The sequence below is a fragment of the Euwallacea similis genome, chromosome 25 (assembly GCF_039881205.1).
Source record: "Euwallacea similis isolate ESF13 chromosome 25, ESF131.1, whole genome shotgun sequence".
NCBI lineage: Eukaryota > Metazoa > Arthropoda > Insecta > Coleoptera > Curculionidae > Euwallacea > Euwallacea similis.
In genome coordinates this window covers 1,590,065-1,614,708 of record NC_089633.1, presented here as the reverse complement: position 1 = coordinate 1,614,708, position 24,644 = coordinate 1,590,065, and the positions used below count along the sequence as shown (strand labels likewise).

General features: G+C 33.0%; 4 protein-coding genes across 5 annotated transcripts; 1 reads left to right on the top strand and 3 right to left on the bottom strand.

Annotated features, from left to right (window-relative positions):
* Positions 1-9,728: 9,728 nt before the first annotated feature.
* On the bottom strand, positions 9,729-15,718 carry LOC136416861 (zinc finger protein 260-like). The gene is made up of 14 exons (XM_066402241.1): positions 15,124-15,718; positions 14,729-14,886; positions 14,383-14,480; positions 13,998-14,095; positions 13,716-13,939; positions 13,333-13,438; positions 11,999-12,123; positions 11,613-11,823; positions 11,378-11,529; positions 11,180-11,325; positions 11,006-11,128; positions 10,750-10,949; positions 10,351-10,428; positions 9,729-9,940 (listed from the first exon to the last, which is right to left on the bottom strand). The coding sequence occupies exons 1-14, from the start codon at positions 15,452-15,454 to the stop codon at positions 9,864-9,866; spliced, it is 2,127 nt and encodes a 708-aa protein (XP_066258338.1). The 5' UTR covers positions 15,455-15,718; the 3' UTR covers positions 9,729-9,863.
* Positions 15,719-17,918: 2,200 nt separating this feature from the next.
* On the bottom strand, positions 17,919-19,644 carry LOC136416829 (uncharacterized). The gene is made up of 3 exons (XM_066402195.1): positions 19,453-19,644; positions 18,898-19,101; positions 17,919-18,238 (listed from the first exon to the last, which is right to left on the bottom strand). The coding sequence occupies exons 2-3, from the start codon at positions 19,084-19,086 to the stop codon at positions 17,927-17,929; spliced, it is 501 nt and encodes a 166-aa protein (XP_066258292.1). The 5' UTR covers positions 19,087-19,101; positions 19,453-19,644; the 3' UTR covers positions 17,919-17,926.
* Positions 19,645-20,164: 520 nt separating this feature from the next.
* Positions 20,165-21,502, top strand: Mt2 (methyltransferase 2). Its single transcript, XM_066402232.1, has 4 exons — positions 20,165-20,329; positions 20,454-20,929; positions 20,979-21,171; positions 21,226-21,502. Exons 1-4 carry the CDS (start codon positions 20,275-20,277, stop codon positions 21,495-21,497), a joined length of 996 nt encoding a protein of 331 aa, XP_066258329.1. The 5' UTR covers positions 20,165-20,274; the 3' UTR covers positions 21,498-21,502.
* A 287-nt stretch (positions 21,503-21,789) lies between these two features.
* On the bottom strand, positions 21,790-24,449 carry maf-S (MAF bZIP transcription factor K). Of its 2 annotated transcripts, XM_066402233.1 has the most exons (4): positions 24,253-24,448; positions 23,274-23,291; positions 22,199-22,352; positions 21,792-22,085 (listed from the first exon to the last, which is right to left on the bottom strand). In XM_066402233.1, exons 1-4 carry the CDS (start codon positions 24,289-24,291, stop codon positions 21,874-21,876), a joined length of 423 nt encoding a protein of 140 aa, XP_066258330.1. In that variant the 5' UTR covers positions 24,292-24,448; the 3' UTR covers positions 21,792-21,873. The 2 variants fall into 2 exon arrangements, with proteins under 2 accessions (XP_066258331.1, XP_066258330.1); XM_066402234.1 differs by lacking the exon at positions 23,274-23,291 and having other exon boundaries at positions 21,790-22,085; positions 24,253-24,449.
* Positions 24,450-24,644: the final 195 nt, after the last annotated feature.

The following is a 24,644-nucleotide window of genomic DNA, read 5'->3' as shown; positions in this document are numbered from 1 at the left end:
ATGGGTCAAGTGACATCTCAAATTAAAGATATTTCTAAACTGCATTCAATGGTGAATTGCGATTCAAAATTGATGAATTCGTTTTCGAGAAAAAAAAACTACAAATTTGGTAAAAATGTAATACAATCTTAGTGAAATGGTAGATAAACAATGGAACATTTTTTTATTGATAGGAAATTGATTTGTTTTCTATTTTGTGCTTACAAACAGACTTTGGCTAAAAAAAAGAATAAAAAAATAAATAAAAATGAAAAACTATTCGTGAGAACAAAATCAAAAACAAACCAATTTCCTATCAACAAATAGGTTTTCTTTATTGTTTACATAGTATTTAACAGAGTTTATAATGCATCTTTTACTAAATTCATAGTTTATTTTTCTCAGAAATTAATAGAAATTTTGAATTGCATTGCACCATTGAATGTAGTTTTGAAACATCTTTAATCTGAGGTGTTACTTAGTCCAAGTTTCAATTTTAAAAAATCAGCTATTTCACGTTACCGGTGATGTATTCTATTAATGCTGCTTTTGAATTTTTTCAAAATAGTAATTTGTAAAAAAATTAACGTTTCACAATTTAGAGCCGCATGGCTGAACTAAACAGTTGTTTACTGTGTCCAGAGACACACTTACCCCTATATCTGCAACTGGCTGTAAGATAAGATTCCGATGTAACTTAAACACCAGATATTCAAAGTCAGAAAAAACCGGAGACAGAGCACACTTTCTTTCAAGCATGAACCAGTTAACAACAAAAAATCAGGGCTATATCGAGAAGGAAATAACAAATTAGTAAAATTTTTCTTGATCAAGTTTTCCTTGAAATTTGAAATTCTGCGGAACCTACCTGGACACTGATTTTTAGAAATATTGAAAGATCATAATTTTGTAAATCGATGTGAAAAAAATTAGAGGCGTACATAGACACAATTCGAAATCGTCGAAATACTAAAGTGAAAATTGACGTTCCTCCCTCTAAACTTTGAAAATTTGTACAAATTGAAGAAATGAGACTTGCCACTGATTTTCATGAAAATTAAAATGCCAATGACATAATTATGTCGTTCTTTATAGTTTCGAAAATATCTACTTTTGAAGCCATTAAAAACAGGGACGTCTAGAGTACAATTTCTCACTTAGAAAAAAATAACAAAAAAGTCAAATGAAAGCTATAAATTTGGCAAATTACTGGATCTTAAAAGACTGAGTACACACCAATAATTGAATGCTGAGATGGTTCTCTGTCGTAATTTAAAAAATTACCTTATAAGTATAGTAAATGCAGAAGCATACAAGATGTAGTATTGGATTGAGAAGCAGAGCGAAAAAAGTAAAAATGGAAGAATTAATTTCTAAAAATTGCTGAGTTTAAAAGCATTGATATACGTCAATGACATACATTGAACCGGAAAATTAAGGCATAATTTTAGAAATTGAAAAATCTGCCCTAGAACATATTTATAATGCGCGTTAGTAAAACATTCGCTAAAATAAACAGTACCGAAAATAAAAATTATATTTATTTTTTAATCTCTGTAATTTAAATATTCAAAATGTTTATCACTTCGACGCAAACAAGTTTCACATCGATTTTTTAAGTCACTAAATGTATTTATAAAAAGTGGTTAATGTAACTGCTAATTAAAAAAAAAAAAAAATTCTGATAGTCCTGCAATATTCGCCGGCGTATTTTCTGAGTGAAATATTTTGTCCTTAATTATACCTCAAAAGTGTGAATCAGGTGGTGTCAGGTCAGGTGAATGAGAAGGATATTCGAAGTCTGTTCTCCGGGAAATTATTCTATTACCAAAATGCTCGTGGAGTAAGTTTATCGCACGCGCAGCTGTATGGCTCGTTACATCATTTTGTTGAAATCATTATGTGCGCACCTGTAGATTTCGTGCGCGGCAAAAGTTCTTCATACCTCTCATAAAAGGTACAATAATTTTCTCTCCGTAACGCTCTCAGTTGACAGTAAGTAGATTCTGATTATCGTCTTCAATGAAATAAGGATTAATCATTCCATGACCAGATACCGCGCACCAAACGGTAACTGTGTAAGTGACTGTGAACTGTGTGGTAAGACTGTGGAGTGGTTTCTCTACGGTAACATCAAGACCTCCAAATCCAAGGAATTTACTTGTTTGTTGATTAATATAGTCGCTAAGGTGAATGTGATTCTCGTCTAAAAACCATACGTATTTCAAGAATTCCGGATCCTTGTAAATTAAGCTCAATATGCAACCACGGTAAATTTCTCTTGCATGTTTGTCCGCAGCGATTAGTCGTTGTTCAACTTGAATACGGTACGGATAACCACAAATTGATTTCAATGTTCGACGTGTAGACGTTTCACTGATGTTGAGTTTACATGCAGTTCTTATAAGGCTTATTTGAGGTGACTACACAACTTGGTCAAAGGCACGTCCTTCATTTTCGTTAATACACATTGTTTTTCGACGACCTGAAAAAGCTTTAGGTTGACACAATACACTATCAGTGCGACGGAATTTTTCAACAACAGCGAATATCACACTTTTACTGGGGACTACGTTATTAAACTTTTGTCAATATTTTATCGACACCCGTTGTAAGCTTGAACCATCATTGCGACCATTTCCGCATGAACGGAAATAATGCTTTACCAAAAACACATTTTTTCCATTGTTAGAATCATCGTTAAATCAAATGTAACTGCAATAGTACTACTAACATGTCAACTAATGACAGTTAATTAAAATTTGACAAATGCATATTACATAACTAACTCCACAGTGCCCTCTATTTCGGTACTGTTCGTTTTGGTGGACACTGTATTTTGAATTTATTTCTTTATGACTCTTAAAATTTTCATAATTTTTTATGTGTTTATTTATAAGGTAACAACAGTTGTTTACAACATACTGAAAATTGCTGTTTCAGCAATTCTGGCTTGAAGGTTATATACCTCATTTAAATTCGTTTAGATTGCGTTTTGTAAATTTCAAATTTTGATTTTTAAAAAAATAGCCCAAAATGTCCATGAGAGGAGAAATCTTTCGCTGAAAGAATGTGCAACTGAAGTGGCACTTGCAGAAGTAGGTTTTCCACAAGTTCAATTCGCACTATTATTTGAAGTAGAACAATCTAGGGTCACTGGTAGTAATTAAAGAAGACCTTGACAAGGACAACGAAGGTTGACAACGAATAACCAAGATCGATTTTTGCGGCTGAAAGCTTTATGAAGCCGATTCATCACAAGTACTGCGCTACAACAGGTGTTTTCTCGTTGATATGACTTTCGTATCAGTCAAGATACAGTGAGAAGAAGGTTGGCAGAAAGAATGTTATTCCCTACTGGGCTGCAAGCTGTCCTCTATTGACCTTAAACATCGAAGGGAGTGTCTTCAATTTATCCGAGAGTACCAAGATTGGGGATATCGTCAATGAGACAACGTAGTGTATCGACGTCCTAGAGAGTGATACGCCCAGTGCGACATTGTGGGCTGTGAGCTATGGAGGTGAATCTGTTAAGATATGGGGAGGCTTTAGTTTGGAAGGTCGCACGAAGCTAATTGCGCTTCAGAACAGTTCACCGATACATAATAGACATTTTAGAACCCCATATAGTACCATACGCCCCATTTATTGGTAAGGAATTTTTATTGATGCACGATAATGCACGTCCACACGTGGCACGAGTAGTATAAAATTACCTCCAAGATGTGGAAATTGAAACGTTACCTTGGCCAGCAAGAAGCCCTGATCTGAACCCAATCGAACATTTATGGGACAATATGGGTTGACAAGTTAGAGCTTTGCAGGTTCCCCCTAGCTCATCCGATACAAGCGGGATGTGGCACAGAAGAAGGAACTCAAGAGGCAAATAATGAGGGAGTGAGAGGAGACATGGGCCAAATACCGTGGCTGGATCAAGATATTTATTTCGGAACTGAGGACATGTCACAACAGGAGATGGGGAAGGCCAACTTTTACATGAGCCAGGTGTTAACATGGCACGGGATCTTCGGCTCATACTTGAAAAGGATCGGGAAGTCAGAGACAAATGAGTGCTGGTTTTGCGGTAAGCTGGATGATCCCAAACACACAATATTCGGGTGTCGGAAATACACCGAATTAAGATCTGAACTCGGCAGGGAATGTGGAAAGGAAGTTAAGAGGGATAAGTGTAGAAGACTCCTGCTGAAATTCAAGGAACATTGGGATGCATTTGGCGGGTACCTCGAAAAGATAATGAAGATGGAGATCGTCGAGCAAAAGGATAGGGAACAGTGGAGAGCAAAAGAGGGGGAGGAAGGTTGTCTAAGGGATTGAATGAACGAACGAGACTCAGGAGGTATACAATCACCACCCCCCACCAGAAGTAATGCCTGACGAGGGTTCCGGATGGATGTGGCGGTAAAGAGAGGAGAGGAGGTTTTTTAGTGGGTATTGCACAAGGTGCCGCCGAGTCCCACTTACCCAAGTCATATTGCATCAAATCACCGCGGTCTGGGATGCTTAAATTAATTTTTCCCGAACCTCTAAAAAAAGATTCCCTTTAGGGATTTAAATGAGTTGTCATTGAGGATCGCGGAAATATGGGATCGAATTGACCAAGTTAACATTAGAAGCTTAATTTCAAGTACGTCAAGGAGGTGTGAAACATTAATCAGAGCAAGAGAAGGCAATACACGCAATTAAATATTTATTTGTTTGTACAAATTAAGAAATAAAAATTTTGTTGTTTTTTTTGGTACACCGTGTATTAATTTAACTATACATCTTATTGATCGCGTTAATTTAGTTTTAGTGAAAATCATGATCATGCTTAGTTAGTAAATGTAAAATCTTTAGTCTAAAATGATAAAAATGAAAATACGTAAAAATTTCAAATATGCGCTAATTTTGCAGTGCAGTGCAGATAAACAAAACAGTAATAGAGAGATGAAATCTAATGGCATTTCTAGGGTCAGATTTTCAAGTCACATTTTGTGGTGGCTTTCTTTTAAGGCTAACTTTATTCACTTTGAATATACAGAACGTTTTTGAAATTTGGCATTTATTAGAACTGTTACCTTTTCAGTTTTCAAAAAAAACTAAAAATACCATTCAGAAGATTTGGTGACGTAAATTGACTCATTTTTTCTATAACATATGGTTTAACCAAAATAAATAACTAATAAAATAAATAAAATTTAAAAAAAAGTATTCACGATATTATTCAAAATATCTAATCTATGTATATGCGGGGTTCCATTTAAAAAAAAAACGCAAAAAAGTTGAGCAAACTGCTATTTGACCTTCTGTGTGCATTAACCGGCGTACGGCACCAAGTCCAAATGGAAGGTTTTTCAAAAACGCCCGGTATATCAAAAACGAATCAGGTTAGCCATGAAACAATGATATCATAAATTTTCTCTCGAATATCGAACCAGAGAATGTGCAATCAGATTTCATTTATCTATTACCGGTTTGCCAGTATTCCATAAATCCATCGAAAAAGGGCCACTCTATGCACGTACCTATCACTACCTAAAGAGAGCAAAATAATTTTTACAGAACGAACATGGTCATTTCATGAAATTAGGGAAACGTTACCCAAGTAGATATTTGAAAAGTAAACAGTACATTCCAAATATTGAAGATATCCAAAACGTGAGTTTGATGTGATTCCTTTTTTCCCTGTCAGTAATTCAAATTAACCTTCAGACATCTTCAGGGAATGTTGACTAGTAAAATAATAAAAGATTCTTTCTCTTTGAAAAACAACGCTTTTTAGTGCTTTTTTACTCATATTACATACCGGAGAGATTCGCTTTTACTTTAAATGAAATAATTTTGAGCGAACGTGGCATTGTTTTCATTTCAGCATTAATCTTCCCCAACATTAAAGAATTCAGGAATGTTTAATGTTAAATGTCGCCTAAGTTATGTGAAAACGAAACAAAATGGGAGACGCGAAAAAACTGTAAAATTTGGCCGCAATTGGGCCTGACATGGACTGCAGCAATTTTGCGAATGGTTTATGTAGTTAATTTGTAACCTTCAGGTTGGCCGCAAATTTAAATTAAAGATCTCCTGAGGAATTGGATAAGCTAAAAGCAAGCAAAAAGTCTCTTGGGCGTCGCTCAAGTTTACAAAAGGATTCGAAAATTATCTGTCATGAAAATTGATTCACGAAATTTATACATCAAATCTCAATTTACCCTCAATCAGTATTCTTCGCTAAAGAAAAATATCAACGTCTCAATTACTCATTATTTCAAAACATAAATATATCTGCCTATTCTTTACTTTCTATATTACCGCACGACGATCCAAAATCTAATTCTTCTGTACAAGGTGTCCCAAAAAATGATGTACAAAACTGCGACAGATATCGGTCAATTACATAAGTTAAAATCATTTGCTTGCTACGTTGCTACGTACATAATATGAACTTTTGCCATGCCTTGACCCTTGAGTGTCGTGTTAAAATCTTACGCATTAATTTTGGAACGCCCTATGTACTATTTCAAAATTTCTCTTTTCTTGTTCAGTTAGATATAGCACCTGGAATTTAAAAATATACTAAAAGACATAGAAACCCGAACACCCAGTAAAAATGTTCCAATTTCGATAATATTTTGTACCAACGTCAAAGTAAGTAAATGACCAAAGTACTAAGTAAATTAGACAATTTTTATCTATTAATTGGGGTTTTTAATTAATAATGTGTTGATGCGCCACGATTTTGTATTCATTCATTAATGCGCGCAAGCATACTTTTAATGAGGTGATTAATATCCTCCTGTGGTATTTCATTCCAAGCAAACTTTTATCTTATGTCGAAGCGCTGTGAGTATTTTAATGGGAGGCTGTAAAATTCGCATTTTTCTACCGATAATATCCTACACGTGTTCGATTGAAAACAAATCTGGAAATCTTGGAGGCCAAGGCAGCAGCTTAATCTGAGATTGTTGAAAGTACTCCAACGCTACTCTCGCCACGTGTGGTCGAGCGTTATCCTGTTGAAAGATAAGATTTTGGAGGGTTCTTAAGTACCGAACCAAATAAGGCTTCACAATTTCTTGAATGTACTGCTGTGCGGTCATATTGCCTCTAATAAAGACTTGGGGTGACCTAGAGTTATAGGCAATGGCACTCCACACCGTAACAGCAACAGCCCGATGAATATGCCTTTAGACAAAAAAAATGTGGATCTCGTCAATTCCCACGCCGCTTTCTAAGCTTTATCGGACGGACATGCATGTCCAAACAGAACCTAAATTTGTCGCTAAAGACTATTGCGTTCCACTCTTCATTCCAGGCTAATCGTTCTCTACTACACCTAAGTTAATTTCATTTGTGCTCCGGAATTAAAGGCAAATTGTAATTGGTACGAAAGTAGACCAAAGCTTCTGATCCGTCGGTATACATTTCGCATTCCTGTAACTCGGCCGTGTTCTGCAAACAACTGATTAGCAATTACTTTGATGGTAAAGAATCGATCCCGTATAAGCTAACAATCTTAAGTGACGATATTGAAGTGGTGTCGTCCAGAGAACTCGTCCGGTGCCCCTGGCTCTTTGTGTCCGACATTCCTCAATTCATGTCTGACAACATCTGACCACATCTACCGTCCTGTAGACTGTAGCCCCGATATCTCGAAATGAAAGTCCGGCCTGCCGTAAGCCAACAATCCTTCCCCTATCAAACTCGCTGAAATGTCGATAATTTGTATTTATTCGTACTCTTGGCATTGTAAGCATTGTCTAAAGTTGGTAGAAAGTACTCTCTTCAAAGAATAAACACGCTGTAGCATAAAAAGTCAGTTTTTTATCCTTCATAAAAATACTCAAAAAAAAAAAAAATGCCCAAAATATGCAGGCCGATAAGACTGCAAATGTAATCACATTTTTTTCGTAGAATCATAAATATTTGAACAAAATACAATATTATCAAAATCGGAACATTTTTACTGGGTGTTCGGATTCTTATGTCACTTACTATATTTCAAATTTTAACACCACGTACCTCGAAAAGTGATCGAAATAAGCGCTTATCTTTAACTACTGTCGAATGTCGGAGGGCTGCTAGTCGAAATCATCCTGTATAGTTACAGCTAAGTGCATATTAAATAATTTCAAAATGATTGGCATATTCAGCAACAAACTGCTGTTACAACATGACATCGGACCATATATTTTGCATCAGCATGAACTAAACCAGCTGCATTTTTTGTCGCAAATGCCCTTCATTCTAACAAGAAAATCCAGTTTGTTTTTAAAACACCCTCAATCTTCTCCATTCTCCACGCTTCAAGCTCGTTTAGAGTTTCCAGAGACAGTTCACGGGAGTAAATTGCAATTCCGGCTGCACCTTGTGGATTTAGAGATTTATTGGCTTCTTAACAAGGCACACAAAACAACCCGGTCAATGTGAAATACTCCATTATTGAAAAGCCTCATTTACAGTCTTCCATCTTAGGGTGTGTTTATGTTTTTACAAAATACGACGTTCCCTTCATTAACAGCAGTTCAGTGACCCCAGTTTACACACACTTCGGCAGCGAACTAGGCCCTATTGTGTCAAAATGTTAATGTCTTCCGCAATGCCTCGGCGATTCTCCTTGCTTAGTAAACAGCTCAAGTTTAGTTTGAGTTACATCTAACTTCGATGGCCAGCTGCCCTTTCCGCACGGTAATTTAGAAACAGTAGCCCTACACAAACAAGTTCGTTGCTTTTACGTGATGTTAATTACTAATGGTATTTTGCTGTTATGTTCTAATTAAATCAAACAGTTGGGGCTATGTTGTTAATATGTACTTTCCAGGGTTGAAGCGAGGGGTTCGGAAGAGTATTTATCATCTGTAACATACATATCCTATTCAGTTTAAGTGATATATAACCAGAACATAAAAATGAAATAATATACAGGGTGACTGATTTAATGTATCGCAATTGTTACTATTTCTGTATAGATCCGGTAAAGTTGCATTGTGAAGCAAGACCGACTACATATGTTCAGAAGGATCACACGTTTTGTTTTCCGTAAATTCGAAAAAAAACTACCATCGACCGTAAATCACTCTGTATACGAGGATGTAGCAGAATGGAACTATACAAGTTGGCGTGATATTCAACAAATCGGTCTTAAATCCTGAGTTAATGTTTCAAGATTGAAAAAGTATCTATTAGACATGAAAACTTTTGAGTCGACACTTAGAGACACACTGAGACACTTTGAGACACACTTAGATCAAATAAATTAATGACTCTGTAATCAAATTTCTTTTTCATCGTCAAAATTTTGCCGAATTAGTTGAAAGTCATACGTAACATTGGTAAAATGACAAATGGACCATAAGTGAGCGGTACCTAGAAATAAGAACTTGCAATATGGCAAAACGATTAGGTGCAAATTGAGACCATCCGTAAGATGGTGCCATCATAGCCCTGAGTGTAGGGCCATCTACCAATGTTTTACTAAGATTAATGCATGCTTGAATAATGAAAACGTATACGAAACTTTTATCGAAATTGATGCACGTTAGAATCTGACCGAGAAATGGAACCATGATATACAAAATAGTTATCAAGGTGAAAATTTTCCATTTTTGGAAAAAACAATACCTTTAATAAAAAAAGTTTTACTCTTAATTTAAAGTATGTTTTACATAAAACTAAGCATACCCAGTTTCCAAGATAAAATGAAGAATAGTCATGGAGTTCGATTGATCAATTTAAGAGTCAAATAATCGGATTTGCCTGTTTGGAAAAGCATAACAAATTATTCCATACAATTACAGAAGAAATAATATTACTATAGATAATCAATAACTTATTAGAAAGATATTAGCTAATGAATCTCAATAATATTGGCATTTACTCTCCACATCTTAATCGGTAACAACGTATACTTCGTTTTCAGTTTCCTCTACCATTTGCACATTAAAAACCTCCTCAGATTCGTCCCCTAAAATTTAAATTGCTTAGTATTACCATTAAATTTATCTATTAAAGGTTGATTTTTGAGATGTGAGTCTTTAGGAAATAAAGAACAAAATTACTTAAAACCTTTGAAATGTAGAGAAGGTGAAAAATCCGTACTGCAGCAATGATCACATGCATACTTGGTATGTTTTTTAACAAAAATTCGACTTTCTTTCCTGCTACAAATCACATCGACTTGGCCATAACACCAAACATTTGGGTTATAAGTTTAAATGTTCCGTGAAAATTTCAATAAAAAACATAAGTACAAAAGTTATAAGCACGAGTCAGTTGTTTGGAACTTGAAATACCTAGTATAAACAAATATTTTCGCATGACGTAAAAATAAATCCTTTAACTATTTATTAGCGTCACAGAGAAATAAATATTTACCTTTTGTTCCTCTATGATTCGCATAAGTTGTTTTTTCCAACTCCCTTAGAATTTTCTCAGCTTCTGTTTTTTCTGCAACTAATTAGCACTTATAAAAAATATCAATAAAAAATCCGTTTAAACTTATATAGGGTATGAGCCTAATTAACACTTAAAGTTTTAGTAACCTCACTTTTTTTAAAACTCATATAGGTATCGACTCAATTTTTAAGAAAACACCGTGTAACTCTGAAAGAGAAACAGATACCTACCAAAATCTCATTTCCACGTATTAGTTTAGTATTAGTTTTACTTGATCTTAGCTAAAAATTGTATTTTTCCTTTAAAAGTGTTCTTCCTGTACATTTTTTCTTACGCATTAATAAAATAAAGACAATTTTTCCAAAAATCTATACTCACTATCATTACCGATAGACTTATGTACATGAACTTCTCTTATATGGTCCCTGAGCGCAAACATCCTGGCATAGCTCGCATTACATATAGGACAATCGTACTGCAGGTTATTTTTTCTTTCGTGAGTTTCCATATGTGCTCTGACCGCGTACAGAGAGGCAAAAGGGCGATTGCATTTAGTGCATGCAAAAGGCTTTGTATGACTGAAACAAATAAAATATCTAGTTCCTTCTGCCAATATTTTTCTTCTCTTATCTACCTATTTTTATGACCAGCCAGTTGTACTGCAGTCTTGAAAGCCTTAGGACAGAACGGACACTTATAGTTCCTTTCCTCGGAATGAGTTTTCAAATGATGGTGAAAAACACTGTAAGACTTGAAACTAAAAATAGTAAAAATGTAAACGCTCAACGATCCTCCAAGAATCGCCTACCTCTTACTGCAAACATTACATAAATGGGGTCTTTTCCCAGTATGTATGCGCATATGCAACGTCAAGCAATAACTTATCCTGAACGCTTTTCCGCATATCTCACACACATAGGGCTTTTCACCTGTATGAATGCGTTCGTGTTTAACCTACAAATAAATTCTATTAATATTTTAAAATGACAATAAAGGGCCAAATTACCTTTTCATGTGCTTTTTTAAACTTTCTTCCGCAGTGCTGGCATTCATAATCCCTAATTTGGCATTGATTCTTTTTATGCACATCTAACAATTCGGGGCTTTTGAATGGTTTCTTGCAATAAGAACAAACAAACTTCGTAACATTAGAATGTACTAGAATAAAGTGTTAATGTCTTTATTGATGTAGAAAAATATATTAAAAAATGTTACTAAATCTAAAAAGCAACGATACTTACCTTTCAAATGAAGTTTCAAACTGGAATCCGAATCAAACTTTCGATTACACAATGTACATATAAATTGCTCTTTCTCGTTGTGTGATTCCATATGAACTTCTTCGAATTGTTTATCATAGATTTTATGACAAACAGGACATTCGATATTACTGTTTTTCGCAGATTCCATGCCAGCTACAAGTTGCTCGTCATTAGTAACCGGAAGCTCCATCTATATATGTCCAATCAAATAACGTTTTGAAACTGTCTTACATAATCTTAATAAATATATTTAGAAATGTTAAGTTCAAGTTAAAATTTGTAAAGAAAAACGACATTTTAAAATAGCATTTATTAAGTTGAATCGAATGTCTATTTGAAAGGTAAAAAAAAACTGATATACTTACTTTCTTAGGTTTAACTGGCGCATGCATTCTTGCATGCAATTTGGCCTGTTTGTAGCTGGGAAAACTGGTATTACATATCTCACAATTATTCAGCGACAAGGTAATCTTTACCGCTTGCATTTCACCTGAAACTTTTCCACTTACTCACTTGAACCATTTTACAAAAAAAAATTGCCCTACCACAAAATACTAAAAATATTACATAAATCATATACAGTGTTTTAGTGTTAACTGTACATACGCTACTAGGGGTTAAAGTACTTCATTTTTGTATAATGTCGAGATTATTTTTAATTGTCGCACATCAATCGTTTATTCTTTGAAAGAGCAACAAAGAAAAACCTACTTGACTTAAATCCATTTAAAAAAATAAAATAAACTGTTTCCTGAGAATGAATTGACGAGATCGCCAGATTTTAATCCAGATCATTTGAATCATCACTTCTTAGAGAATTTAAAATCCGAGATTATAAACGAGAGATATAAACGAGAGATAAATACAAGAGAGAAGCTCCTTCAAAGAATAAACGATTGCTATGCGACAATAAGAAATAATCCCAACATTATACGAAAGACAATAAAGCAACTTTCGTCGAGAACAAGAAAATGCATACCAGCAAATGGCAGTCATTTTGAATATCTCTTGTAACTGTTTTTTTGTTGTGTTATAATTGTTCTAAATCTATTTTAATTTTTCGTTACTACAATACAAAAATGGCGTTAATTTCGAACAATTATTAAATACTTTAATTTTTTTTTTAATGTCTTGTTATTAAGACAAAATGATACGTGTAGGAATTATGAAACTAACGTGGTAAAGACAGCTTTTAACGCTTTATGGAAGACTTCATATGGTTTTAAAGAAAATTATCTACAGGGCAATCAAATTTATAAAAATTTCTAAAGACTATTTCCTAGTCCAGACTTGCAATTTACAAACCCTGTTAATGGTATCTTATAACGAGTAGGTCATAAGTTACGGCTATAAAATCATTGAATAAAAAAAGAAAAATGCCCTGGATCCTGAGAATAATTGAGACTTACCTTCCTACGATATATATGGGTGAATTTGAATCATGATGATGCATTCTAACCCTTAATAGCATATGTACATTTAACTCTGAAATACCCTGTATATGCTTAAATTCATACAAACTGAAAATTAGAGAGCACTTGGTGGTTCTGAGCATATCCCTAATGACATGGCTACTAAATTTAACTGGCATAAATACTTATCAAATATTCTTTTAAAAGTTTTTGACTCAAATTATACTAATTTAATAGTTTCTACAACAGCAAAATATATGTACGTCTAAAATAGGAATTATAGCAACCTTCTTCATTCTTAGTCAGGTGGGTCTTCATGTGGTCATTCACGGCTTTTAACGTTGGGTGAACATCGTGGCAAAACGTACATTTGTACATAAAGTCCTCCTCTGTCTGAAATGCCAATGACACTATATTATACTGTCCCTATCTTGGCAAAAAAGTGATTTGAGTAAAAAGTGCCTAATTGAATGTTGAATTTAGAAGTTTTAGTAGTAAATCCCTTTTATTTTTTACAAACTGATATATTATAATCATAAAAAAACAATTGTATACAATGTGAACAAAATTACTATTTCCTTTTCAATTCTTACCCATCATATAATATACTAGAAGTATTATTTAATACCTTTATATATAATTCATAAATATTCTCACAGGACTTTCTTACCTTCCTTGATTTAATCACCTTTTCAAAATCTTGTTTTTTTGAAGTGATTTTATTCTTTTTCAATCTTCTAACTTTCTTTCTGTCTGCAAGGCTACACTGGTGCTTTTCAAAGTGTTGAATACTGGGAAATTGCAGATCACATTCTGGGCATTTATGTATATAAATTATCCTTGATTTATCTTCAATTTCTGCTGCCTCTTCATCTGTAATACTGCGAACTTTTCCTACATCAAGCAGAAAAAAGGACCTTTTATCAAGAATATACTTATTTATGATATTTACTTGTTCGTTGACCCTGTTCAAGAATATATTTAGAAGTAATGGGTTGTAGTTCTTCGACTTCTTCAAAGGCATTGTGATTTTCCAACTCGGGAACGTCTCTGCGTGTACAAATATACAGTGTATAACATATAATCTTAATATTAGAGTGTGTAACAAATATTTAGACTGCATGCAACATCATTATTGCAACTTCATAAAATTTTTAATACTCCTCTGATGAGTTTCACAACGTTGACACGCTAACAGTTTTTTATAGAACACCCGATGCTATTTTTAGTTTGCAAAATATTGCCTGTCTTCCATTTAAATATTTGTTAAACACTATACATAACACAATACATAGTAAAATTATCATTAATGCATTGTATAACATTTAGACATTTACCCTTCTTCAGTGGTCTCATCTGCATCTGACTGGTTATCATTTACTGACATTGACTCATTATTTCTGTCAATTTCGACTTCTTCAGAATTTTCTGTTTCCTAAAAAAAATTTGTATTATGAATCATACAAAAGATAAATATAAAATTTGCTGGTGCTGGTTGAGTTTTAATAAGCTTAAATAATCACCTGAGGGAGAAACTTGTTGAATTAATTAAATTATTACTAAACTGATTGTCCAATTATTTTAATTGATAAATTCTTTTTTCTAATCTTTTTTCGTAAGGGCTCTCTTGGGTTTTCATTTCATTCAACTTAAAAACATCTAATTCAACTTTTGCTAACTTACCAATACAACATCTTCACCTTCATGAAACTTAGCCAAATGCTCTTTAATAGAAGTAAAAGAGACATTGCAAGTATCACAACTATATATCATATTAGGATTGTCAGTTATGTCTTCTACACTCATATTCTGGTCATGAGGTTCACCACCACTTTCTTCAGCTGAAAAAGTTGTTGCAACTAAGAAACTAGCCACCATGAATTGAGGCACTTAATTATTTTTATACTTTTGGCTGATACAAAGGCACTGTTGAGGCATCTTTTAAGAATTGTAACTGTGGATATGTATACATAATTGTACTGAAAACAATTGAAATTGATAAGTGTTTTCTAAGACATTATTTATCTGGGGTGTTGTACCGGAAGAATTTAAGAAACTAAATATAAATATGTATTTACCTTGAATATGAATTTCCCTTGGAATTTCTGTTACCTCTTCGATCATTACCAAATCAGATGACTCAGCTACATGGTTAAATTGATTGTTAGTTGCCCCAATTAAAGATACATTTTCAACTATATAATCTCCTTCCACTGTAGGTTCCGTGATCTTCTCACACTTTCCTCTGAGATGGTCAACCAAGTTTCCTAAATCTACACAGAATGTATCACAAGAGGGACAAGTTAAGTTGCCTAAAGTGTGTATCAATTCTTGAAGGTGCCTTGTTAGGGAATTATGTGTTGGGAATGTCTCATTGCAGCATAAAGGACATTTCAACGAAAGGGCCATATTTTTTGCTTCTGATGGCTAAAATGTACAAAAGTGAAGAGTATTAACTACAATTTCATTTTGAAATATTTTAAACCCGGCAATTTTGAATTTGAAAAAAGTTTTAACTTCACAACGGTACCCACACACATTCTCGAGAAGTTTGGTTGAACACGTAAAAATGGCGGAAAGCTAGATGTCAGCTGATCACCCACCTTCTTTGAAGTGGGAAATGTGGCATGTGGAAAAAATGGGAAAATTCATAATCTGCGGCCCAATTCTATAGGAACATGAAAGAGGGAAAATGAAATTTTTGTCCAACGAAATTGACCAATTAATTTTTTTTATAATTCAAAGTCGCTAAAAATGCCATTCTCTCTATTAAGTTCCTATAGTCAACATCCAGGTGTTATCGATAGACCTTTCGCTTCCATCGATATCGATATTGGACGCCAAGGTCGCTAGCCAAGCCAAACCATTAAGACATAGGCGCATTCAGAATTTTGAACTTTTACACGTTCCCATAGAATCAGGTCCACTAATTACATAACATAATTTATTCGAGGTCTGAAAACGCCCATTCGTTTTTGTCCAAGACACAGAGGTTCGCATAAAAGCATCCAGTTTGTCTTTGGAAGCCAAAACAAGGGATATTTATGCAACTGGGCTGTAGACCTCCATTCTATGGGAAACTGTGAGTAGTATAAAACGAGTGAGGAATTTATTCCTTCAAGAGGCTTATTTTATAAGAACTTGTGGGAAGATTCTAGTAATCTTTATGTATTGTGGGTTGCGTTCTTCATTTTCGTATTTAACCCATTAACGCCGAAATATCATTTTTTTCGAAATCGAGTCAAAAATTTTTGGTGAAACCGCTGTAAGTAACAGTAGAGACATACAGATAATGTTTTTTATTGTAAATATTTTTAAAAAGTTAGTGAGACTTGCCGTTCCCATATGGAGCCTTTAGGCGCCAACTTTTGAAAAATATTATATGTATCAAAAAATATTAAATAAAACGTTTGAAGATAATTATAGTCAAAAGTAATCGACATTATTTTATATGAAATCCTTCAAAGTATTGAACGCAGAGAGTGATGTTACATTTTCGACACATTTTTCTGCCTCTGCTGTTACAATTTTTGTTGGTAGCTGATTTATACCACTGAGAATTAATATTCCAAAAAAGGCCTTCAATTCTTCTTTAGTCAGGTTAACATTTGAGCTATTTTTAAACAAGGAGTAATTGTTACTCTCTTGGACCATATTTTCTAATATTGAGTCACTAAAAAATAATTCAAATAATTGGACACAACTCATTAAGCCATATATACTATAGTTACTAGTAGGGAACTGACGATCTGCCTACTGTAAATCTCCTTCAATAAATAATAAAAATATGATTTTGTAGGCTTTCCCGCAAGTGAGAAGGTATGTCTCTCAATATCTGGCGACTCATGGATAGAATTTTGGATACTCACAGATAGATTCTGTTCAATATTGTTACCGTATGGCATTTCTCCCAAAGACGCATTATCTGAAGTATAGGCTTCGGGGTTATCCTCTTCTACTCCTAATCTATCCTTATTAGTGAATACGATTTCCGCAAACGAAGAAAGTTGTTTTGCTGATAAATTGTCGGCAAGACCGCTTTCATCTTCGTCGCCAGAGTCTTCATCGGTTAAAATGTTACATTCTGGAGGTTTTATATATATATATTTCTGCAACATTTCCTTCATCATACGCAATATCTAATACTTCTTATAGAGTTATTCCGCTACAAAACAATTATTTTATAAATATATTGCCTAAGGGGGTTAGCACCTAAAGAGCCCATATGGGAACGGTCATGTACGTAATGTAATAAAGTCACCTAGGCAATTTATGCAAATTGTTGTGTTCACCTTGGCTTGTTTTGACCATTGACAAACCAACCCTATGTTGAAACTCAAAAAAAATAACATACTTAAAGGACAATACTTACACAAAATTTATTGTATTCATGTTTCACTAATTTTTCTCACACGAACCAATTTACAAGGCAAATAAAAATACTGTAGCATATTCTAAAAATCAAAGAGCCCAAACGGGACTGTGTAATAAACACGAAATATAAATTAGGAGGAAAACGCGTGATAAGGCGCAAGGGTAAACCCCCGGTTACTTTAAAAATTCCCCGCATTGAGTGGATCCGTACGGGACCTCTAGGCGTTAATGGGTTAAACAACCCATGATACTTTACAGTTGTGATGAGAATGAGAAATATTTTCAATCTAATCCAATCAAATGCGACAAACTTATCGGTTTTGAGAAAACTTACAGCAAAAAACTGTTTATCCAATTCGGGGAAAAACGAAAAACCAACGTTTTCGGCCGAAAATTTTATGCTGATATATTACATCACACATTAAGACATCCTGTTATGAATTAACACTCATATAATACACAAAACATGGAGTCATACAATCTTCAAGACAAGAAAGACAAGAAGCATCAGTCTTCTGTAATCCCAAATTCATTATCCAACTCTTGTAACTTGCTCATCAGTAAATTCAAACCAACTTTCTTAGGTAATTTTTTAAACCCCACAAACTCTAACTTCTTTGCTTTTCTACTGCGCTTTTTCACTTTAGATTTTTCTACTTTTTGTCCTACAAAAGCGCTGAATTGTATTGACCGCTTCAGTTTTTTAGTACTCATAGTATTGTTGTTTTGAGGATCTTCGAATATGGTCTCTAATGCCAGAGAGTTCAATTTCACTTTCTTGTCCAAATAATAATTTTCTATGTCTTTCAAACTGCTTATCTGCAAAATAATGGGGAAGCCCTCATTAAGACGCATACAAACTAGGCGAATGAACACAACCCAACTAACGTTTGACTAGTGTGTACTTTTAAAAGTACGTTAGGCAAGACATGTGTGTATCAGAACATCAAAGAATATTCGTTCACTCGTCGTTTGCATGCAGTTGGTAATGTATATGAATAAGGAAATACCTATTGACTATGATGTCACAGATTTTCATCTCTGTTAACATGTTCAATCAAATGGCCGTGTAAATAACATGCAATGTGTAACACTTCATTGAGAATTGTTATTTTCCACATTCTATCTAGAGAGAGCTGTTTATCCGTTATGGATGGGATTAATATTCAAGTTTTACATCTAATTAGCTTGTATCAACATTTTTGGAATCTGGAGATGATAATTATAAAAATGAAATAAAAAACTGTTTGTTTTGAGATAACAAGTTCTAAAGTAAAAATTACCAAATGTATACCATTTTCCTTACTTGTATTGATCAGCGTGAGCATTGATAATAAAAAGCCAAATGAAAGAATATATGGAGAAATGCATGCGATAGAATGCGTTCAGTTTGTTTGCCTAGTAAATACGCGTCTTTAGGTGCTAAATATTATTAAATTTAAAAATAAGCTCATTTTCAAAATTATGTTCTAACTTACATTCCATTTTTTTGATCTAGTAACCACTTGATAGCATTCCTCAATTTTCTCAAGCGGCCTGAAACGTATACTCCTAGTAGATTTTCTAACAGATCTCTTTTTTTCTAGATATTTTTCATCTTCTCCTTTATCTAATTGTTCTTCTATTCCTAACTTTTCAATGGCAATGTCTTCCACTTCCCCTTCCATTTTCAAATTGATTTACTTGAACAAATAGGGATTTTAAGCTAATGTTTTTATTGTGTTTCAAATTGGATTAAATACAAACATGAATGCTTTAATTTAAAAAAGACAAGCTGCAAGCACTAACATAATTTTCTATGTGTTAATATTCTCAGGTTAAGATTTAAAATATAGAGTTGACTAGCCTGAGATTATTTAGGGAAGTGTCCCAAGATTCAAAGTAGCTTTGTGAAAATATATATTGTATAGTGTCAGACCATAGATAACCACAAAATACATGACTGGCTTTTAAACCCAAATAATTCACATAATACATAGGCATAGGTGCTAGTTCATAATTCTTATTTGCTACCAGAATAGGAATTTACTTACCTTATATCTTATATCTTATACTAATATATAACAAGTAAGGCTGTTTATTGGAATTTCTTCTTGGGATCCTAGAACTCCTAGGTCAGGTCAAGGGAATTTTTTTTCCCGATTATATCCTGGTTTTCTTTCCTAATCTATATTGTAAGGTCCTATATTTAATTAGTTAAATTCTCACTGTCACATAGGGCAGGACAAGAGAAGAATCTGGGGAAGAAGAGCGATGAAGAGAAAAATTGTAAATAAAAAATATACGAAAACAAGAACTCCGAGATGCACAAATTATGGTTGCGAATTAGGAAAAGTGGCAACGTCGACAGTGAACGGCCATTTTTTCCTCATATTTAGTTACATTTCTACAAAGACTAGTTTGTCTCATTCAATATAAAAATCATGATTACAATTAAAATATATAGTAATCTTCAAAAACCTCAAGTAAATGTTAAAATATCAGAGGTATGTCATGGATAAATTATCTATTATTTATTTGTTAATATCAAATCATCACTAATTATAAATTATTCTTATTTTAACAATGAAACGATTGTTTTATATGAAATTATATTGAATCATGTGCTACCTTTACTGGCTCACAAATATGCACGATTGCCGTTTAAATACCGTGACTTATGTTTTTAATAGTTTTAACAATGCGACCTTTGTCAGTGTCAAAGTCAGCTGTTCCACGAAAAATTGAATGTAAATAAATAGACACTATAATAATTAGTTATTAACTTATTGTTATAATAATATCATTTTGGATTCATATTTTTATTAATTTAAATCCAGGAGCTTCACAACTTTACTACCATATTAATTATTAACATGAAAATTTTAGAACTGTATAGTGGTATTGGAGGCATGCATATGGCTTTTCAGGGTAAAAAATTCATTTTCTACATTTCATATTCTATAAATCTGAAATTATTGCTATTGCAATATCCAAATTTCATTAAATCGAAACTATTTTTTTAACTTGTTCATTTTTCATTCACACTTAACAGAAACAGGATTGCAAGGCATTATAAAAGCAGCAATTGAAATTAATCCCACTGCCAATTTGATATACAAACACAACTTTCCGGAGACCCATCTGATGAACCTCAACATCGAAGGTTTAACTTCAGATTTAATAAAGAAATTGGATGTAGACACAATTCTTATGTCTCCTCCCTGTCAACCATTTACCCGGAATGGTAAAATGAACGACATTAATGACCCTCGAACAGAGTCATTTCAGCATATCCTGAATCTACTGCCAGAATTGAAGATAAAAAATATTCTTATTGAAAATGTTAAAGGCTTTGAAAAGTCATTAATGAGGTCGCAGCTGGTGAAGGTGTTGAATGAAAATTCTTACAGTTATCAAGAGTTTCTTTTGAGTCCCAACCAATTTGGTATTCCTAATAGTAGGCTGCGGTACTACTGTCTCTGTAAAAAGTTACCTGAAACTTTTTCATTCGAAATTCAAGATTGTATGGTATGAATTTTCAAAAGTTACCTTCAAAAAACTTTTTATGGATCCTTAGATGAAGAACTACCCTGGAAAAAATATGCCTTCAACTTGTTTTGAAATTGGGGACATTTTGGAAAACCTTCAAGGTTTGTCTAAATATAATCTTCCAGAAACTATATTAAGAAAAAGATTAAAGATATTGGACATTTGCTATAAAAATTCAAGGCGGTCTTGCTGTTTCACAAAAGCTTATGGAAGATTTATTGGTAAGTTAATTGTTAGCAAGAGAAAAACCTAAAGTAAAAAATTTACTTCTACAGAAGGAACAGGTAGTGTATTCTCAGATATACCTCAAGAAGTAGCAGAAAGGAATTTGTTAAAATTATATGAGATTGATTGCAATAGTAAAGAATATTCAGATTTGGTGCAATCTTTAGGCTTAAGATTTTTTACTCCAAAGGAAATATCTAGATTAATGTGTTTTCCAGAACAATTTTCATTTCCAAAAGATATCACTGAGCGACAAAAATATATGGTGCTTGGAAATAGTGTAAATGTTAAAGTTGTTTCAAAGTTAATAAAACTTTTATGATGGTTTTTGTATGTATAACTTCATTTAGTAAATTCACACTATTGGAATTGTCAAAAATTATGGGTCATCATTATCCTTATTCCTAAATAAATAAAGACATTGAGTATTAATTTAAATTAAAATGCCTTGATTTACTTAAGTTTAAAATACTTATAACTTATTATTACTTATAATTTTTTAATATAACTTAACTGCAAAAATTACATAAATATATACAATTTGTTACTTCAAAATAAGTTTTTTCTTAAATTGTACTAAAATAAAATTTCAAACAAATTAAATTCTTATCTTTAATATTTGCTTCTCTTAGTACAAACTAAACGTCTATCTTTATTACAATAAAATAGGCATGTTTCTCAAACGTATCAAAATTGTTTTATAAACGTTCTAACTCTGGAGGAAGGTGCATTTTATTGTTAGCTGCAAATCTTTTCAGAGCGTCATATCTCCCACGAAGTCCATTCATCTCCTCTTTCATTTTAAGAATTTCTTCCTGCATCACTTCCATGTCTCTCCATTCGTGAGTTTTTTCTACTTCTAATTCGTCTTTTTGTTCTATGCGCTTTATTCTGCATGACGCTGCATATCCTGTAAGTGAAAATTTTCCTATTGCTCAATTTTTCAGGTAGCTTTTGTGCTGTATAAATTGTCCCGATTCAAACGGGTTAATTAGAATTTTCAGAAATCTGTTCGTTTCCTACCTCTATTTTTTAACGTTCGTCGCCTCTGTTTCATTCGAACTATTTCCTCTCTTGTGAGACCCCTTAACTTCAAAGTTCTATTGAGATCCCTAACTGAAATTGAGACCAATTCATCATCTGTGATGTCCAATATAGGCGGAGGTGAAAGTGGAGCCTTAAAACAATAATATGAAATTATGAATGGGGAGCCAATTAATAAATAACTTAGAAACTAATTTCATTTAATTAACTTATCAAAGACACTTGGCAAGAAAAACCTTGAAAGATATTAATTATTATAAAAACCTCATTATTTCATCCTTTGAAATTCATATTGAGGTATGTAAAAGCGTACCTAAATTTGTGCCACACGTGTTACCCCTTAATACTAGAGGAAATTCATGTACTTTACACAGTAACTATTTTAATCTGCAAAAAAACTGATCAGGCCTTTTCAAATCTCAGCATATCTGTAAAGATGAGTAGGGAAAATTGCAGCAATTTTGATTACCGCATTTTGCTGCATTTGCCTTCATTTTATAGTAATATATTCTATTATCAGTTTGCCGACATGCGAATCAACTTATTAGTCAATTTTACCCTACTTTTTTTACGTTTGTTGTGTCTTGCGGCCAACGTAAAAATTCAGGGATAAAATAATTAGAAAAATAGTCAAATCTCCATGATAACGCTATGAAAATAGAATATGTCTTATGGCCATGTAATAAATTGTATAGCTTGGACATTAAAATTCTTGCCATTTTGGCAATAGAAACAAAATCCCCATGATAAATTAGCACTGCCTGTATGGGGGGAAAGTAAAGGGAGAAATTGCCATACAAAACCTTTCTAATGATAGTAACTAGAAAACGGAACTCATTTCACTTAATTTTCAATGACTGAACATAAGACCTTTGGAATGCCTGTTTAATAATCTGAAATTTGTTCAGCATTATGTAATAAACTTTTCTCTCTTTTATGGTTTATTAATGAAAAAAATATAAAAAGGAATACAGGCCTTAAAGTTTTATCAAGACCTTTTTGTCTTATTTGTTTTCAAGTATGTTTTTTGACATTAAAATAATTGTGTACTTACAAAATAACTTTCGTCTTTCTGAAACAGATAAAATAGGCAATTTAATATAACCCACTATCAAAAAAAGGACAAACACAAACATTCCATTATTATACAAGTCACTATAATTACTAAAAGGAATGCATTAATGAAAATATTTAACTTAAGTGCAGATGTAGGAAATTGGTAATAATAGAAAGGTTTTGAATCATTATATAAAGTTAAATTTGTGAAATGCTGGCAAGATTAACTTAGAGGACAATGATGCTCTTAACTTAGAAATAGATGCTTGGTGGGGCCTGGGTATTAGTCAAATTCTTAGTTTCAAATTAAATTAGCTTCACATTAAAGTTAACAACACATTAATAATTTGGCTCTTATGTATCTACCAAGATTGGGCAGGATGTTTTAAAATGGAAAAAACCTTGTAAAAAAACTTAATCTCAAAGCAACATAAGTAATATCAAGTAGCATCATCATAACAACATTATTGTTTACTTCCTTAATCCATTAAACATGTTACTTCCTAGTCTATTGATGATGTACTTGGATAAAATTGGAGATGATAAAAACAAAACAATATGCTACATGAAATATTGGGAACATTCAGGCTCTCAAAGTTTATTTAGGAACATATTGTAAGTATGAACAGTTTTAAGCTTATAGTCAATTTAGAATTTTAATATGAAGTTAGAAAAACAAGTGCCAAAAAAAAGTATTGATTGCCAGGATTACATTTAGTGTACTTCAGTTTTCAGTTATTTCATTTTTAAAATAACTTTGTATTTAAAAAATACAATTTAATGTTGATCAAGAAAGTGTCAAACATGTTCTTAAAGAAACAGATTCAACATAACTTAGCTCACTGAATTACCGTTCAGGCAAATAAGAATTGCTTCAGCAAATCATTCAAAGCACCCCCTCTAAACGGCTATAGTTCACTTTGAGGGCCTGAATCTGCCACTTGTAATCATTTTACTAAATAATATAGAAAACTCACAGGTTTACGTTCTCCTTTTCTTGGTTCTGTGGGTGCCATGGTTTTGCAAGATTAAGAATAAAGCTTTTCTTTTTAGAAACCTTTACAATCAAAAGAAGCAAGTCATCATGGATGATAGGTAAATCGTGATTAGAAAGGGACCTTCCACCTTCTTTATTCTTAGACCTCTGTTGTACTGGTGTTTTCGTCTTTTTATTTGTATTGTAGATTTTTGTTTAAACTAAAAAATCACAAGAAACTTAATTATTATAAAGTAATAAAATATTTAATTATTATTTACCAAAAAGAAAACAACAAAATCGATTTATGACGTGTCAATGTCAAAAGTGTAAATTCTGTCAGTGTGCTGGCTTATGTCAAGTTCAGGATAATATAAAAGATCTTATTGAGGC